This window comes from Chiloscyllium plagiosum, chromosome 25 (assembly GCF_004010195.1).
Source record: "Chiloscyllium plagiosum isolate BGI_BamShark_2017 chromosome 25, ASM401019v2, whole genome shotgun sequence".
Classification (NCBI taxonomy): Eukaryota; Metazoa; Chordata; class Chondrichthyes; order Orectolobiformes; family Hemiscylliidae; genus Chiloscyllium; species Chiloscyllium plagiosum.
Window position 1 is genome coordinate 46,030,032 of NC_057734.1, and position 19,250 is coordinate 46,049,281.

The following is a 19,250-nucleotide window of genomic DNA, read 5'->3' on the forward strand; positions in this document are numbered from 1 at the left end:
AATGGACCCAGTCTATTCAGCCTCTCTTTATAGCTCTAACTCTGACAATATCCCTTTAAATCTTTTCTGAGCCCTTTCAGGTTTCACAATATTCTTTCTGTAGCAGGGCAACCAGAACCAAACGCAGTATACCAAAAGTAACCTAACCAACATCCTGTACAGCCGTAACATGACCTCCCAACTCCTACACTCAATGCACTAACCAATAACAGCAATCACTATCCTATCTACCTGTGACTCCATTGTCAAGGAGCCATGAACTTTCCCTCCAAGGTCTCTTTGTTCAGCAACATTCCCCAGGACCTTGCCATTAAGTGTATAAGCCCTGCCCTGATTTGCCATTCCAAAGTGCAGCCCCTCACATTTACCTAAGTTAAACTCCATCTGCCACTCCTCGACCCATCTGATCAAGGTCCCCTTGTACTGAGGTAACCTTCACTGTCCAATACACCAATTTTAGTGTTATCTGCAAACTTACTAACCATACTTATGTTCAAGTCCCCATCATTTATATAAATGATGAAAAGCAGTGGAACCTTGTCAAATGCCTTACTGAAATCCATTAGATCACATCCACCACTCTGCCCACAATCCTCTTCATTGCTTTAAAAAACTCAAGTTAGATTAGATTCTCTACAGTGTGGAAACAGGCCCTTCGGCCCAACAAGTCCACACCGACCCTCCGAAGCGCAACCCAGCCAGATCCATCGCCCTCTAACTAATGCGCCCAACACCATGGGCAATTTAGCATGGCCAATTCACCTGACCTGGACTGTGGGAGGAAACCCACGCAGACACGGGGAGAATGTGCAAACTGCACACAGACAGTTGCCTGAGGCAGGAAATGTGGGACACAAAATCATGTTGACTACCCCAATCAGTCCTTGATTTTCCAAACATACGTAAATCCTGTCCCTCAGGTTGTCTTTCCCTTAAGTGGGTCACAAATATACTCTACTCTGCAACTGCATCCAGATATTGTAGTGATTTATAGTCAGATGACTTGCAGGACTGATTTTATTTAATCTTTTGGAGGGTGTATAAACCAACATACAAATTAATGGGAGGAGTATGTCACTTGGCCTCCAACCCAAACCTTCTCTACAGTTCAACAAGATCGTGGTTAAGCTGATAACTCCACACTCCTGCTTCACCTTTACCCCTAATTCAAAATAATAAAAATCTACCTACTTCCAAAGTAAAAACGTTTAAAGACTCTTATTCCTGCACTACATTTTCATGAAGTGTACAAAAGACATGACCAAAAAGAAATTCTACTCATCTCTCAACTGAGTGACCAATTATATTTCAATGGTCACTCCTAATTCTAAAAACTCTCCCAAAACATGAAATATGCTTTCCAAACCCACTCTGTTAAGACCCCTCAGGATCTTATATTTTTCAGTTCAAATTACCCCTTAATTCTTCTCAACTCCAGTACATAGAAATTTAATCTGACCAACTTTCCCTCATAAAATAATCTAGCCATTTCTGGTATTAATCTAGTAATCCTTCTCAGAATTGCTTCTAATGCATTTAGATCCTTCTTTACATCAGGAAACCTGGACTGTACAAAATATGCCAGATGTAGTATTACCAACATCCGAACTGAAATACCTCCATTTTTGTATTGAATTACTCACATAAAATACATTCTATGAGCTTTCCTAATTACTACCCTTACCTATTAACCTTCCTCATTCCAAACACTCTGAAACCAAGATCCCTCAAAATCTCAGCTGTACTATTTACCTAATATGCTTTATTATTCCTTCCAAAATGGGCATTTTCCCACATTACACTCTATCTGCCAGATCAATGCCCACTCACAACCTACCTATATCTCTTTGCCGTCTCTTCATAGTTTATTTTTCTGCTTGTCCTCAGCAAACTTTTGGTTCTTTCAACTAAGTTTATGTACATTGTAAAAATTTGAGGCCCCTGCACGGATTCCTGTGGCATCTGAATACATCTTGCCAACCACAAAGTGACCTATTTGTGCCTAAAGCAAAACCAGCCAATCTTCAAATCATCCCAAATATTTACCGCCTACACGTTAAGCTTATGTTTTTCGCAATAGTCTTTGGTATAGCACTTTATGAAATGTTTTCTGGAAATCAAATCCAAATGCTATATAACTACTATTTATCCACTTACTTTTAGGAATTCTAATAAACTGGTTATACAATTTCCCTTGCACAAAAAACCATGTTGACTCTGCACAGTTAATTTTCATAGTGAATGTCAAAGCTAAGTCAACAGGCTTGTAACTTGTTTAGTCTCCCTCCCTTTTTGGATTGACTAGTTCACAATCTAATGAAACCTTCCCAACTTTCAGCAAGTTTGGAAACTTAATGAATGCATCAACTGCTTAACTAGCCACTTCATTTAAGATTCTATCTATCTAGATAAGTCTTAATTATGGCTTGTCATTCCAAGCTTCAGAGATTTGCTCAATATCACTTCCATGATAATTGAAATTTTTCTCTTTGGCGTTCCTTTCTCCATTCCATTTTCTGATTTATAGCCTTTTTGGGATTTATGTCTGGCCTCTCTAGCAAAAGACCTATGCAAAATACATGTTCAATTAACTGGTTGTTATTTCCTATTATTGATTTCCCAAACTCATCTTCTATTTATTGGTTCAACATTCACTAACTCAAAAAAACAGAATCTCTTACTGCTCTTCTATTTCTAATTTTTTTGTACTAGACCTTTCTTTAGTTTTGTCATTCTTTGTATTTCTAAAGAAAAAGTCTAATCTTTTGACCTGTCTCTGCACAATCACATGATTTTAAAGTTTGATAGCATTTTTTAAACTTTTTGTTAACCATAGTCAATAGGTCCTGGCTTAGATTTTTCTTTGTCAGAGTGTATCTGAAATATCCCTTTAGATGTCAGCAACTTCATTCTCTATTGACTTATCCCTTAATTAGCCAGTTCACTTTAGTTAGGTCTGCTTTCATGCCCTCATAATTGCCCTTAGGTTTAAAATTTGAACCCTCCCTCAAATTGAGCCTGAAGTTTAATCAAATGATCCCTGCTACATTGGGGTACCTTCAATTATGAGGCTGGCAACTAATTCTCTCTCATGTAGCCCTTTCTCTGGTTAAATTCAGAAGGTGCTCTTTTAGAGATTATTGCAAAAACGTTTCACAAACTCGTGTATTACACATTCAAGGGAAGGGAAATTGAACATTATGTCTGAACAATTGTGTTCTAGGATTAGATTTGGCATGAGCATTTACGCAGTAAAGCTTCATCCATTCGGCCTAACAAAATACCTTGACAGCAGCAGAGTACACGCTTGGCACAGTTCTTCCAAATCCCACACCATTGCAGGCTTTCAACAAGGTTGAAAATGACTGTTCTATTGTATGTTCATGCAACTGTTTTTCAGCCAAATACCAGGAAGAGACTTGATACAGCTCACTTCCTTTCCCTTACAACTAACACAAAAATGAGTTTACACAATTAACTTAGGATGGATTCAAAATCATGCTCAAGGGGTGAAAGGGCAATATGCTAACCCTGAACATCAATAAGACATTTTTTTTTTACAAATGCTGTTTAAGCAGGATACACATCTTTCATCTGGTCAATGGTGGGGGCTCTGATGATGTCATTGATGCCGATGATATTCTCATGTTTGAAGCGCAGCAGGATTTTAATCTCACGCAGAGTTCGCTGGCAGTATGTCTGGTGTTCAAAAGGGCTGATCTTTTTGATGGCCACTCGAACTTTATTCACATTGTCATGGGCAGAGCTGTAAAAACAATATTTCACTGCATAGGACACAAATTCATAGAATCCAAAACTAATACCACTCAGCAATATATCTGCATAAATTCACAGGATTAGAATAGAAATGAAAATACTTATTTTTAAATAGACAATATACAAGAGAAGATCAATCATTAAATCTTCAAATAAAAAACCAGGACAAAATATAGCAGCTGAGTGACAGTTTAACTAATCAGGTACCCCAAAAATGATGCGTTGTGTACGATATACCACACCTTAATTGCACCTTCAAGTTGTTTTAACAGATCTTTCAGACAAAAATGGGAGAGTTAGAGTGGGAACTGCAGCAAAAAAAAAGGGCAATAGAAAACAAACGAAGCTAATGTTAACTCAGAAAAATGTATGGAGAATGCCTGTGATTTGTCAAAAAGTTGTCTATATTTAGACAAAATGTTCTTTTCATAAAATGTTGGCTCTGCCTAATTGTACTATAATTTTTAAAATATCCACTTGCTATTTTCAAGAAAAAATTCCAGCATTTTTCTAACAGAAATTTATGACCGGTCGCTCCCTCTTTTCTTAAATAGGGTTTTCCAAACTGCTGGGATCTTTCCAGAATCTAAACAATTTTGGAAGATAACATCCAGCAGGACCTTCCCCTTGTTAGAAAATTAAACCCCATGAGAATATTTTCTGAACAGCTGATTATCTGCTGTGTATTTCAGCTTTTTACAGTCATTCCTCTGTATCTGTGTACCTGTTCCTGAGACCCACCCCGACAAATGAAATTCAGGAGTGCAAAGCTCATTTAAAAAAGGTTACAAGTCACAGGTATGCAATTTTTGCCTGCAGATGTTGATTTGAGATTTTTTGGTGCAGATAGATGAATATGCGATTCATAATTTTGCAGATAGATTTACTGTACTTACAATAACTTTGTGCTTCCCTCCATGTGTACACGTATGCATACACCTTTAGATCATACCCGCATGCAACACCCTGAATGACCAAACACTCCATGGACATTCCTCAGATGTCCCAGCTTCTCAGCAGAGAGGGTTGAGTCTGAATGCATGCCACAGTGCTTTAAAGGAATGGTTATGTTCTAATTAATTTGCACTTTCAAGCAAGAGAAATCCAGGTGTGCCTTGTGGGCTAAGTGCCACTGCACATGCAATAAATGATACAATTGGACTTCAGCTTTAAACTCATTGGACTAAATGGCACATGGCTACTAATACCTATGGAAGAAATTGACTTGGGTAATGGTCTAATTTCATTGATCACAAATAGCAAACAAGAGATGGGTAGATGAGTAACCTCGTTTTGTTGGGAAGTCATACTGTTTTGAATGTCACTGGACAAGCCGATATTAATTTCTCTGCATAATTTGCAGGTTTGCAAATAAAGTCCAACATCTGAATTAAAACCTTCCAGGTGGTAATCCAGTCATGATGCAAGGAGGAAGTGCATGCATCCACCCTAAGGCATATCTTTCACTTACTCGATGTTAAAACACAGCAGTAAAGAAAGCACAGTGGATGATGTTCTTGCACTCTCAACTGAATTGCAATAAATCTCGTACACTACAACCGTAGATTAGCCAGAAATGGAGCCGAATCTGGAGGGAGCATTTTGCATTGTGTAACCAGGCCACAGTACTAGTGATTCTGACCTGCAAAGTTTGCGTTGACAGCAGCAAGACCAATCCAAAGCAACAAATTAAAATATTTATATTCCTTTTGATTCTAAGAACTGTTATGACCAAAATGAAAATGGTATTAACAGATTAAATACACCTGGTCACTCAACTGCCTTCCCATCATTCAATAGTCTGAGTTGCCTTTGGTAACAGTAATAAGATTACTGAAGAGTTCAAAAGCTCCAGGCAAGAGGAGAAAGTGAGGACCGCAGATGCTGGGGATAAGAGCTTAAAAATGTGTTGCTGGAAAAGTGCAGCAGGTCAGGCAACATCAAAGGAGAAGGAGAATCGACGTTTCGGGCATAAGCCCTTCTTCAGGATTCCTGAAGGGCTTATGCCCGAAACGTCGATTCTCCTTCTCCTTTGATGCTGCCTGACCTGCTGCGCTTTTCCAGCAACACATTTAAAAGTTCTAGGCAGCCCAGCAAGAACGAATGGTTCGAGGGACCAAAAATGCTGGGAATGAAGAAAAACAGGTGTTCATTACCCTTATAATTGCCAACAGATATTTTGAGACAGAGGCAGTTTACAGATTCTAGAGATCATTCCCAGTAAGGTGCCCTTTACAATAGATCTATGACATAACAGCAGGACCATAATATGTTTCTTCAACCAGACGGAAGAATCCATTTAGATATGCAGTCTAACCAAGTAACAATGAATATTCAATTCATCATAAAATCATCCACTGAGGAAGGCAAAGATAGATTGCATTCGGAGAGATGAGTTAAGAAAAAAAGCTTTAAAGTATTTCCAATAATTAAATTCTGCTGGAATCAGACTCCATACTCTAAATCAAATGTGGTATGCTGGAATTGTGCTGCAGTAATAAAGGCTTAAGGCATAAAACATTTACTTACATCTAAATGTGGCAGCCTTAAGTGGGTAGGTATCCTACCCTTACATTAATGCCAAGGCTCAATAAGGAATGAATACATCGTAGCTCATTGGGTAGCAGGGCAAATTGGATAACTTCACTTGTTAAATTTGCATGTCAGACTCAGTAAGTGACAGCGCAGCTACTCACTAATAATGGGAGCGTTGATAGCCTATTACAATAGCCTATTTTGTGCCTATTACAAAATATCAGCCATTGATTATGTTGGACACAAAACATTGGAACTATTTAACAGGTCAAACAACATCTGGAAAAAAGCCCTTACTGATTTTACCAATTCTGAAGATCACTTGAAATATTAAATTTCATTCTTGTGCAGTTACAACACAATCTCTGCACTCATTCAGTTCAATTTAGATTTCCTACAAAACTTAACCCCAAAATTAACTATTTTGCTCACAGAATGATAACATATTTGAATTAAACATGGCCTTTCAAATAAAAACCAATTCACACGTAAAGTGCTCAGAGTCTGAGAGTGGAAAAAAGTGTCCTTAGCTATATGTTTACTATGAAGCCAACCATAAGATTCTGTACACAAACACCATTTAAAACAGGTCATTTGCTCAAGTATTCAGCCTGCTCCTTTATCTTCATAAAATTGAAGATAAAGACTTGCAGCTATACATACTTGCAATGTTCGATCTGCATTTTTAAATTTTATCAACTTGCATAAACCAATTGTGGAAATTGAATATATAGATTAGATTACATTACAGTGCGGAAACAGGCCCTTCAGCCCAACGAGTCGACACCGACCCGCCGAAGCACAACCCACCCATACCCCTACATTTACCCCTTACCCCACGCAGACACGGGGAGAATGTGCAAACTCCACACAGTGAGTCGCCTGAGGTGGGAATTGAACCCGGGTCTCTGGCACTGTGAGGCAGTAGTGCTAACCACTGTGCCACCGTGCCGCCCGGTGCCTTGGAGTGTCTTTATCCAACTGCAGATTGAAAGGCAAAGGCAACCGCAACCTTGTCTATTAAGAGGTCTTTGGAGCCTTAAATAATATACAAGATAGTGATCACTTGCACAAAATTCAGACTCATGTACAGATTGCCAAAGGCTAATTTATAGCCTAAAAGGCATGTCATACTCAGTGGATTTCTATTATCCTGGCACAGTTCCTTCACATTCTGCATTCCAAGTGCAATTATCCCTCACCAAAGGAGTCATATTAAAGTTACATGACAAGTAGGGCAGAGAGAACAATTTCTAAGAAAAAATTATTTAACTTCATGAACAAGTAGGATTATAATGATCCATTAAAATTATCCACATTGAGGAAAGCATTGAATGCTCCCCTCCCCCCACCCACTAAGTAATTGAAAACTTAAATCATGCTTTAACAATTTAATTAGTTTAGGGTAAAAAAATTGCTTCAGACCCTTTGAAAATCACAAGTACAATTATAGATTTTTGCCCTGGATCATATTATCAATGCAAAGATCACACTGCCATCTGGTAAACTGCACATACATTTCTGGTAATGGCAGACCTCAGCAACACACTATGGTTTTATTGAGCAGACGAGTGAGAAATTAACTGCACAAATTAATCTGGAAGATAACCTAAGACAAGTCAGTGATTAGATTAGATTAGATTACATTACAGCGTGGAAACAGGCCCTTCGGCCCAAGAAGTCCACACTGACCTGCCGAAGCGCAACCCACCCATACCCGACGAGTGAGAAATTAACTGCACAAATTAATCTGGAAGATAACCTAAAACAAGTCAGTGATTAGATTAGATTACATTACAGCGTGGAAACAGGCCCTTCGGCCCAAGGGGTCCACACTGACCTGCCGAAGCGCAACCCACCCATACCCCTACATTTACCCCTTACCTAACACTATGGACAATTTAGCATGGCCAATTCACCTGACCTGCACATCTTTGGAAACCGGAGCACCCGGAGGAAACCCACGCAGACACGGGGAGAATGTGCAAACTCCACACAGTCAGTCGCCTGAGGCGGGAAGTGAACCCGGGTCTCAGGCGCTGTGAGGCAGCAGTGCTAACCACTGTGCTACCGTGCCGCCCGGTGCCTTGGAGTGTCTTGATCTACAGCACAAGAGGCCAGTTGAGGCTGCGCTGGTCATAAACAACCAATGAACTGTTTTAATCCCATTTTCCAGCACTTAGTCCATTGCCTTGCCTTCGCAAGTGTACATCTAAATTCTTGTACAATGTTAGGTGCCTTTACCACTCAGGAAGGGGGTTCCAGATTCCCACCATCCACTTGGTGAAAAATATTCTTCATATCCCCTCTAAACCTCATGCCCATAACCTTAAATCTATGCCCTTGCTTTCACCCCCCCCTCCCCATCATTGATCACTCCACCAAGGGGAAATGTTTGTCCCATCTGCCCTCTGCCCCTCAATTTTATGCTCCTTAACCCCACAGCCTCCTCTGCTCCAAGGAAAATAACCCCAGTCTATCCAACATACTCAAAACTCTCCAGTCCAGGAAACATCCTGGTAAATCTTCCCTCTCAAGTGCAATCACATTCCTCCAATAACATGGATTCCAGAACTGCACATAACACTCTAGCTGTAGCCCAGCCAATGTTTCATATGGTACCATCACTTCCCTATTGTTAACTGTGCCTCGACTAAAAGGCAAGTATCCCATGGGCTCTTTTGACCACTTCATCTACCTGCTCCACCAGCTTAGGTGGATATGAACATCACAATCCAGCTGACCCTTGGTGTTTCCTGGGGTCCTACCATTCACTTATGTCTTTGCTTTGTTTATTCTGCCCAAGTGCATGATCCCTTATCAGGACTGAATTCATTTGCCACAAATCAATCCATTTGACCAGCCAGTCTATATCCTCCTCACCATTTACCACTCAACCAGTTGTCATACTATCTACAAATCTACTGATCAATTCTCCTACATTCAAATCTAAAAGAGTTTATATATGCTACAAAGGGGCCCACTGATCCGTGCGGAAATCCACTGGTGACAGGCTGTTAGTTATGAAATCAGCCCTCGATTGTCATGCTCTACTTCCTGCCACTCAGACAATTCTGGACCCCATTTGCTAAATTTGCTTCGCTATCACCCACCCACATAGGACCTTATCAAAAGCTTTGATTCATAATGTACTCAAAAGAACTTTGTTTACCTTTATCTTAAACTGCCATTATTCTTTGAAGTCAACTTTTTGCTCTAATTTATAATTTTTTTCAGAAGACCATAAAGTGTAGGAGCAGAATTAGGCCAGTTGGCCCATCGACTCTGCTCTGCTATTTAATCACAGCTGTTATATTTCAATCTCATTCTCCTGCCTTCTTTCCAAAAATCTTTATCCCCTTACTAATCAAGAGCCTGTCTTAAATAAACTCAATGACTTGGCTTCCAAACCCTTCTGCAATGAGTTCCACATATTAATCATCCTATGTCCAAAGAAATTCCTGTGGCACTCTCTGTATTGTTCCAAGGCTGACAGGATTTTGAGTCCTCGGGATCTGTCATGAGCTTTTTTAAAAAAGCCAAATCAAATCCTGTGTATCCCTTGATATCCAGAGTTCACTGGATATGTTGGTCCCACCTTTTGTCATTATTGGACAACGTTGTCACTGTGCTCTCCCTTGTTCCTTCCCACTGCTCTGGTATAGTTAAGATTGACAAACAAGCATCAGTTGTCAGATCGGAACGTGGCTACTGTGTTGGTCTATTGTGTAAACTCACTCCTGAACAGCATTGTGGGGCTATCAATATCAAATGGACTGCAGTTCAGCTTAGTGGCTCACTAATACCTTAAATTCTGACTCAGCAAATGAAGCCCACATCACATGAATGAATACAAAAAAATAGCAAATTCACTGTCACATTATCAAGTCTAATCTTAAATCAGGCTTACATTTGAAGTCAGTAGGTGGGCTTCTCTAAAGTGGCGGTGTCCAACTGGTATTAGCTACACATCAGGATGTTATAAACTGTGAAGATTAACCAACAAGCCACTTAATTCTTAAGTTGTGCATACCTTTTAAGCAGTCACTAATTACATAATCACTCTGGACAGATACCAAAGTTCTTAAAGTTACCAGAGAGGCTGGCTTCACCAAGGGAGATCAATGCGTAGAGCAGTGCACAGAAATCTAGTTGAAGCACTCAAGAAAATTAACAAGCTTCTCCAAAGAGTTAGTGGGCAAATTTACAGCTGGTGTTGAGCTATTTAATCTCAGACTCAGCAGCAAGAATGGAAGGGTTTTATAAAAGAATTCTTCACAAAATGCACCATGTTGACATCAGAGACGATCGAGGTCAGTTATACTTGGCAAAACCTTGTTTCAGCTCAAATGCAGAACTGAAAGATGTGAAAGAATTGCTACTGTACTTAGAACTGAACTTTTAGATGTTCAATACAACATATCAGTTGCATTACACTGATCTTGTGCTATAAATACGGTCTTATGATTCTGCCCCACTAGCTACATGAAATAGCAGCGTTCTGAAAGCTAGCAAGTCCAAGTAGCCTGTTTGACTATAACCTGGTGCTGTGATTTTTTTAAACTTTGCCCACACCAGTCCTGTTCATCTGCTGAATGATCTCCCAACTATTATACTCAATGCTCTGACCAATAAAGGAAAGCATTCCAAATGCCTTAACTATCCTATGTGCCTGCAACTCTACCTTCAAGGAACAAGAACCTGCACTCCCAAGGTTCAGCACTACTCCCCAGTGCCTTCCCATTAAGTGCTAACTCCTGCCCTGATTTGCCTTTCCAAAATGGAACACCTCACATTTATCTAAATTAAACTGCATTTGCCACTCATCAGCCCATTGGCCCATCTTATCAAGATCTGTTGCACTCTGCAAGTAACCTTCACTATCCACTATAACTTCAATTTTGGTGTCACTTGAAAACTTATTAACTATACCTCCTATGTTCAAGTCCAAATCATTTGTATAAATGACAAAAAACAATAGACACAGCAATGATCCTTATGGCACACCACTGGCCACAGGCCTCCAGTCGGAAAGGCAACCCTCCACCACGCTCTGCCTTCCACCTGAGAGACAGTTCTGGATCCATATGACTTGTTCTCACTGTATTTTGTGATCTAACCTTGCTAACCAGTCTACCATGAGGAACCTTGTTGAATGCCTTAACGAAGTCCAGAAAGATCATGTCCAGCACTCTGTCCTCCATCAAGCCTCTTATTTCTTCAAAAGACTCAATCAAGTTAGGGAGACCTGATTTTCCACGCACAAAGCCATTTGACTATCCCTAATCAGTTCTTGCTTTTCCAAATACATGTAAACCCTGTCCCTCAGGATTCTCCCCAACTTGTCCACCAATGACAGTCTTAATCGGTCTATAATACCCAGGCTTTTCTTTACCACCTTTCTTAAATAGTGGCAACATGTTAGCCAACCTCCAGTTTTCTGGCACCTCACCTGTGACCATTGATTCCAAATATCTCAGCAAGGGGTTCAGTAATTGCTTCCCTAGCTTCCCACTGAGTTCTAGGGTACACCTGATCAGCTTTTGGGAATTTATCCACCTTTATGCTATTTAAGACAACCAGCTTATGATGGGATTGAAAAAAAACTTCAACTCCATCCATAGCCTTAAAAACATTTCAACTTGTCTGTCCATCTCCATTCTTTTCACAGATCACTCAAGCAGCAACAAAACAGAAACCAGTCTGTACCAGGCTAGTGATGCTGAGATTATCCAAGTCTATTGGAACTGCTTTGTCCATTCATACCTATGTGGCTTCAAGATGAAAAAAAAAACACCTTCAATGAGCGCAAGATAGTTTGTAATAATACATTCAGACGGAAAGAGAAACAGTGATTCATCACTGGAACACCACATTGCTCAAGTTCTGGTCAGCAATTAAAAGGCCTGACACGCACATTCGTATAGCATTTAATTATAGCTGCTGCATAAATATTTTTATTGAAAATTAAATTATAGTGCACATGAGGGAGGGACAGGATTCCAAAGAGTTCTCCAATCAAATCATAACATTGGATACATTCAGATCAGCCACAAGAAAAACAAAAGCACTGGTAAAGCTCAACAGCATCTGTGGACAGAAACAGTGTTAGCATTTCAACTCTATTATGACTTCTTCAGATCAGCAACATTTTCGATTAGATTCCCTACAGTATGGAAACAGGCCCTTCAGCCCAACAAGTCCACACCAACCCTCTGAAGACCCATTCCCCTATCCTATATTTACCCCTGACTAACGCGCCTAACACCATGGGCAATTTAACATGGCCAATTCACCTAACCTGCGTATCTTTGGATTGTGGGAGGAAACCGGAGCACCTGGAGGAAACCCACACAGACACACTGAGAACGTGCAAACTTCACACAGGCACCAGAGGCTGGAATCGAATCCAGGTCCCTGGCACTACGAGGCAGCAATGCTAATCACTGAGCCATGCCACAGACAGCAGGAATCGAATCCAGGTCAGTGGTTCGGTAAGGCAGCTGTGATCAAGACATTTTGCCAGAGTAACTGCAGCTAACAGCATAGGAGACCAAATGTTCAACACAGAAATCTTGTGAATTTTATTTAAAAAAATCAAATTTGAGGGATCAGCACAAGTATTCCTTTAATGTCAACCTGCTACTAAACTCCTTTTCACGCAAGGCATCAAATCGCAGGGAGGGACAGGATGTTGAGAGTTTACCGTGGAAAGAAAAAAAACCTTTAAAAGTAGAGCTAGGATATTCAGGGATGTGAGGTAAGGCAGCATATTTTTAGAAGACTAGTAGAAATTTGAACTTGATTCCCCCATAAAAATCAGCATTGGTGATTGAAAGTGTCAAAACTGCGACTGGTTTTTTTTTAAAAAGGTAGAGTGCTAAGCAATACAGAAACCAGATGATTAAAACGGATTAGGCATGTGGGACAGACCTCCTGAGCCTGAATATCCTGCTCTCGTTCCTGTGACTAAGGACAATACTCTCTCTCTGGAGAAACTTTTAGAAATTCCTTTGTCTTACTTTCAAGGTAACATTTGCAGTCACAATTGCTCAGTTACTGATTAGAACATACAACAGTACAGCACAGTACATGCCCTTTGGCCCTCAAAATTGTGCTGACCTTTTATCATACTTGTTATGTACAATTTTCCATTATTCCACCGCATAGTCGTGCCATTTTCACCAAGATCTCATTTCCTGGCAGAGGACTCCAAAATCTCCTATAAGATAAAAATGTTCATTTTCTCGAGACCAACCTTTAAGCTTTTGACCATCTGTTCTGATATTTCATAAGACTTGGTGTAAAATTTTCTTCCATTTGCTTGCAAAGCTTCTTGAAATGCTTACTACATTAAAGGAGCTGTATAAATTAAAATCAAAAACTGTTCTGCATTTGAATTACATCGATGAAAAAAAGGTTAGCTACAAGCATTTGCACCAAGTCAATTAAAACACGCAGCATAGAAAGTCAGTTCAGTAAGCCCCTGCCTGCACTGTTCTACTGAAATCAACTCCTGACTTTGCTCTCAGCAGAAGCCTCTATCCCTTTTAAAATCTCAAGCTAACCTGCCCATAAATCTATAGTATTCATGGCATCCACACTCTGGGTAGGGAATCTTCGGAATTCCTCAATTTCTTGGTGACAATCTTTATACTGCAGATTTTGTTCTTACCCACAAGTGGAAATACTGTCTGCTTTATCCAAGCCTTTGAGCTTTGAAAATCTCTTAGATTAGGTTAGATTCTCTACAGTGTGGAAACAGGCCCTTCAGCCCAACAAGTCCACACTGCCCCTCCAAAGAGTAACCCACCCAAACCCATTCCCCAACCCTATATTTACCCCAACCAACGCACCTAACAGTGGGCAATTTAGCATGGGCAATTCACCTGACCTACACATCTTTGGCTTGTGGGAGGAAACCCACGCAGACACGGGGAGAATGTGCAAACTCCACACAGACAGCAGGAATCGAATCCAGGTCAGTGGTTCGGTAAGGCAGCAGTGCTAACCATAGCCATTGTGCTGCCCTAGGTTAACCCTCTGCTCCTTTAAGATAGGAGAACCAGCTTATTCAACCTCTGCATACCGATATAAAACTTTCTATTTCTGGTATCATTCTTGCAAATTGTATTTTGCACCCACTGCAGTGCCTCCATAATTTTTTTTTTTTTGTAAAAGTAACGAAACTTAAACTGCATAATACTTCAAGCATGATTTGATCAAGATCAATGCAATTTTAGCATTGTGTGCTTTTATGGCTTTAAGCTGCATCACTTTCAGTAAGTTGTCTATTTGTATTTGGAGATCCCTTTGCCCTTCTACATCATTTGAATTTTTATTTAATAAAATTTACATTATTCTTGTCAAAAAGTGTTGAAATTAAATTTATCAAATTAAAAAAGGGACAAGTGCGTTCATCATACATCACTGGAGTTTATATCTTATTGTTCTGACAACTATGCAAGGCAGCAGTAGCACAATTCAACATCTGATACCAAGATCGGCAGTTCAGAACGAACAGAACAGACAGCACTCAAGTTAGGGGATGGCCACTCCAATAAACAGTCATTGCCTTAAATGAAATAGCCCTGTTTGTACCCTCTTCCACTCATGTAACAATTAAAGACTTCTATACTTGTCCAGCTCTGTGTGCCCCCACTCCTTTTCATTAGCGGCTATTATGATATTAAAGGGTTAATTTGCTCTATTGACCTGCAGGAAATTTGATGCCCCAAGGTTATGGTGGGATGCTTCTGACTTACAGTTAGACTTGAGGAATTTATATGGTCACTCCTTGCCAGAGTCATTTACATGGCCATCTATTATTCAGAGATAATTTACATTGAATAGGGGAGATGGTGACAAAGTCAATAACACAAGTTGGAATTTTGACTACTCCCTATAGTTAAAAAAACAATTCACAACAGATTTGACCACTAAGGAATGATTTACATTATACTGTTGCTGGAAATGATGTGGTCACTGCATCATCTTGATGGGAATGACTGTGGGGTTGGCTTGTGGGTATCACTGGCTGATGTAAAAATTATGTATAAAGGAAGGACTGTTTCCTTTGTTCAGGGAGGGATCTTTGACAAGGCTCCACAATCCCTGCAAAGTGTGTAAAGGTTCCTCCAAAAAGTTTGTACTGGATTCGCTTAATAAAATTTGGCTGTTATTCACAGAAGTTGGTGTACTGCCGTTGCACCAAATGTATAAGATTCTCAGGGGAAAAAAAACTCAACACTGACATCAGCTATCTAGACCATAACCTCAAACTTCCTCGATAAAGCTGTTTACCCACCTTCCTTTCAGATTCTGCATAAAACCTATGTCAATTTGCTGTAAAGCATCTTGGGACTTTGATCTTAAAGATTTAATATAAACTGCTGCAGATGGAATCTATTAGCACTTCACTTTTTGATATTTGCAGACATTTTGTCTTCAATTCTATAATCTTATTAATTTTGCTGTACTAGCTATAATAAGCATCTGCCTTTGAATAAGCCCACTCAATAGCTTGCATTCGAAGCCATTGTCTGCTAATAGTGTTGTACCATCTTCATTGGTTGGGTTTCATTGAGACATTTTAAACATACCCATCAACTAAACACAGGAACAACAGGCTCTCTCTAGTCCCTGATCAAGCAATATTATGTTGCACTTGGATAACAGCATTTACAAATTTATAGCATCCTGATTCTTAAATTTTGTATGCTATTCATAGTGAAAATGCTGTCATGAAAGAACTGAGCTCTTGAAAAGAATGAGCATGTCAGAAGGTGAATCACAGAAGTACCAAATCCTCTCCTTGCCATGCATCCACACATTGTTACCCACCAATAGCGAAAGTGCAATGAAATATGGATAACCATGATTTTCCTTTCAACCCAGGGTCAACAAATTTAACTATGATATCCTACCCCCCAATGTTCATTCAGCCTCCAGCTATCAATTCAAAATAAAATCAGACCAAATCTGGGAACACCATTCAACTGCTGACGAGATGAGCCACTGAAGCAGAGATCTCATTCCTTTAAATGTACACTCTCTGCAATGCACCAGCTTATTGCTGCAGGATGGTTTCAGTTGTATCCACAATTCAATCATCTGATACAGCAGGATCGCACTGCAGCAAGGAAAGAATTCCTAATATATACAATCTACTCAAGAATTGACAGGATACTTGCATATTTGTAAACAGATCTCTGCAATTATCTCCCTTCTTTGGGAGATAAGCAATCTAGAATTTCTTTGAGCGCCATTATCAGTTGATAAATACATTAAATTACCATTTAGAAAATAAGGCTGAAAATTAAATCTCTAAGTAGTGAGCAAAAGTGCTATGCAGTTTCAGGCTTTTAGTCAGCAATATGACCAATGTCTAGAAGCAAATATTAAGAAACCTCCAAATCAAATTGAATGAAATCAAGGCTGAACAAAACAAGGTACATGGTTAAAATCAACAAATCATTAGATGACAGTAAGTTTAGATTTCAAATGCTTGTTTGAAAATAAAAATTGAGGGAGACGTGAGGTTTGATAGAATTTAATGAGTTACATAAGGAGAGCAGAAGTCCTGCATTCAACTGTGGAGAAACAGCACTGAATTAAAAGAATCTACTCATTTAACCAATCAAGAAATAAGCAAACTGTCAAATCGCCCAACACAAAACTGCCGAAGAGTTACTTGCCGCAAAGGGCACATGCAGATTAAAATCAAAAATACATTAAAAATGTCAAATCATAAATTTCTGTAGCAGAACAATTTTAGACAATCTCTAACTCTACAGTTAGACTCAACTGTAGAGTTTACCTGTCTCTAGCCAGATCCTTGCTTGCAGTACTCTTAAAATTAGCATTCAACTTTCTATATCAAAACACAGCACAAGTGGCACTCAGACGCTCTCCTCAGTCAGCAGGTTGAACCTGCACATTCTGCAGCTCCAACTGCGATTTGACATCAGTCCAATGAACTGCCTCAACTCTGACTGTGTCTTGGACTTTGCAGGTACTGTAGTACCTGCAAGTGTACGAATATTACTATCAAGGTTTGTCGCAGGACGTTACCAGTCTGCATTATATATTTCCTTCACTATATTAGAAAAAAATAGTGATAGTGTATTAAACCATTCAAAAGTACCATGCATGATGTCAGGAATTTAATGTCACTTCACGGGTATGCAAAGTTTTGATTTTATTTGATCGTTAAATCAGGTGATCTCTGCAACTGCATATTAATATTTAAAACTGATCCATGATAAACCCTGTTATTCTACAAGTTTGACATTTGCTGAATTCTCAATGTAAAGTATTAAGCAAATGTCAGAACCTCTTCATGGAATAGGAAGATTAACCATAGCTTGTGATTGTTGTATGCAGAGGTCCAAATGTTAGAGGCCACTAATCATTCATTCATTCATGATGCATGCAATTACAAAGAGCTATGGCTAGAAAATGGTGCACAACATGCAAGCTCTGAAATAGGAGATCACCACAAAAAAAAAAGCAGTTTGCTGCAGAGTTTGCATGCTGATCTCAGCCACATCACATTAGTACATCGATCTGGTATCTCACTTTTTGTAAAGCTCTTTATATCTTTGTAACAAAGTCAAACTCAAACCTCAATGACCTTTCAGCTTCACCACAAACATTAATTCAACAAAGATTTGAGATGAGGTATCTGAGTACATGTGCAGACTAATCATTTACATCAATTTGTGTGTCCGGGACAGAACTATATTACATGCAATTGCTCAAAAGATGTAGATCTCAATTCCAGGTTGAATTAGTCAACACTGCTGACGTCAAATCCAACATTTAAGAACATTACCAAAGAGCTCTGCATAAATTGCTGATTCACCCTGGGGTACCAACCCGCAGGCACCAGCTGCCTTTTGTTACACAGTATGGCATTTCATCATTTAAACCTACAACTCTGAATGAACAATGGAAACAACAATTACTTTGGCCTTGGTCACAAACACTACAGTAGCACCCACAGTCATCCAGTTGAATCACATTACTGTAAACGCTGACTTCAACTGCTTCAAATGTTTTTCCCGTTATTCTATCTTCCACGCTCAAACTCCCAACTTGTCAAAATCACCACTAGATCCACCCTGATCTGAACCTAATCAACACTAATCACAATGTACAGTTGGTTCTCTATAATGCGATAGTTCCATTCCCGTGCAAAAATAGTGTAATAGCAGCACCATTTAAACTAATGGGGACGGAATCGCGTTATAAACATTTGTGTACCTGTATTGGTTAAGTCCTTCAGTCATGTTACTGCTAATTCACATTGAAGAAATGCATGTTATAGCAGAACTGACATTAAAAATATTCATTTGTTAGGACAGAACCTAAACATTACTGGAAAAACAACACTACCAAAGCTTTTCATCACAATAATTCAAAAGTACACAATATTAAAATCCTCACTCCAGGTTTTAAAAGTTTTTGATGCCTTGCTCAACATGAGCACTAACCTGTTTTAGACTAATGACTCCTTAATATTTCAGTCCTTATGGCTCCTTATGACCTCTCCGCCCCCACCCCACTCCGGCCTATCACCCTCACCTTGACCTCCCTCCACCTATCGCATTTCCAACGCCCCTCCCCCAAGTCCCTCCTCCCTACCTTTTATCTTAGCCTGCTGGACACTTTCCTCATTCCTGAAGGGCTTATGCCCGAAACGTCGATTCTCCTGTTCCTTGGATGCTGCCTGACCTGCTGCACTTTTCCAGCAACACACTTTCAGCTGATCTCCAGCATCTGCAGCCCTCACTTTCTCCTCCTGTACACTCTGCCTTCACTACTGATGGCAAGACTCAGTGTGGGTTTCACAAGCTAAAATTACCTCTCAACTTTACAGCACAACTACCCACAGGCTCAAGCTTTTGAACAAGATTTTAAATTTCTTCTGGATG

General features: G+C 39.7%; 1 protein-coding gene across 1 annotated transcript in view; it reads right to left on the minus strand.

Moving 5' to 3' along the window:
• Window positions 1-4,711, minus strand: part of mapk1 (mitogen-activated protein kinase 1) — a 42,017-nt gene extending 37,306 nt beyond the window's left edge. The window contains exons 1-2 of the mRNA XM_043716083.1: window positions 4,674-4,711; window positions 3,584-3,766 (exon numbers count right to left, since the gene is read on the minus strand). Coding sequence (XP_043572018.1) covers window positions 3,584-3,766; window positions 4,674-4,696 — 206 coding nt within the window. The 5' untranslated portion in view covers window positions 4,697-4,711. The remainder of the gene's footprint in view (window positions 1-3,583; window positions 3,767-4,673) is intronic.
• Window positions 4,712-19,250: the final 14,539 nt, after the last annotated feature.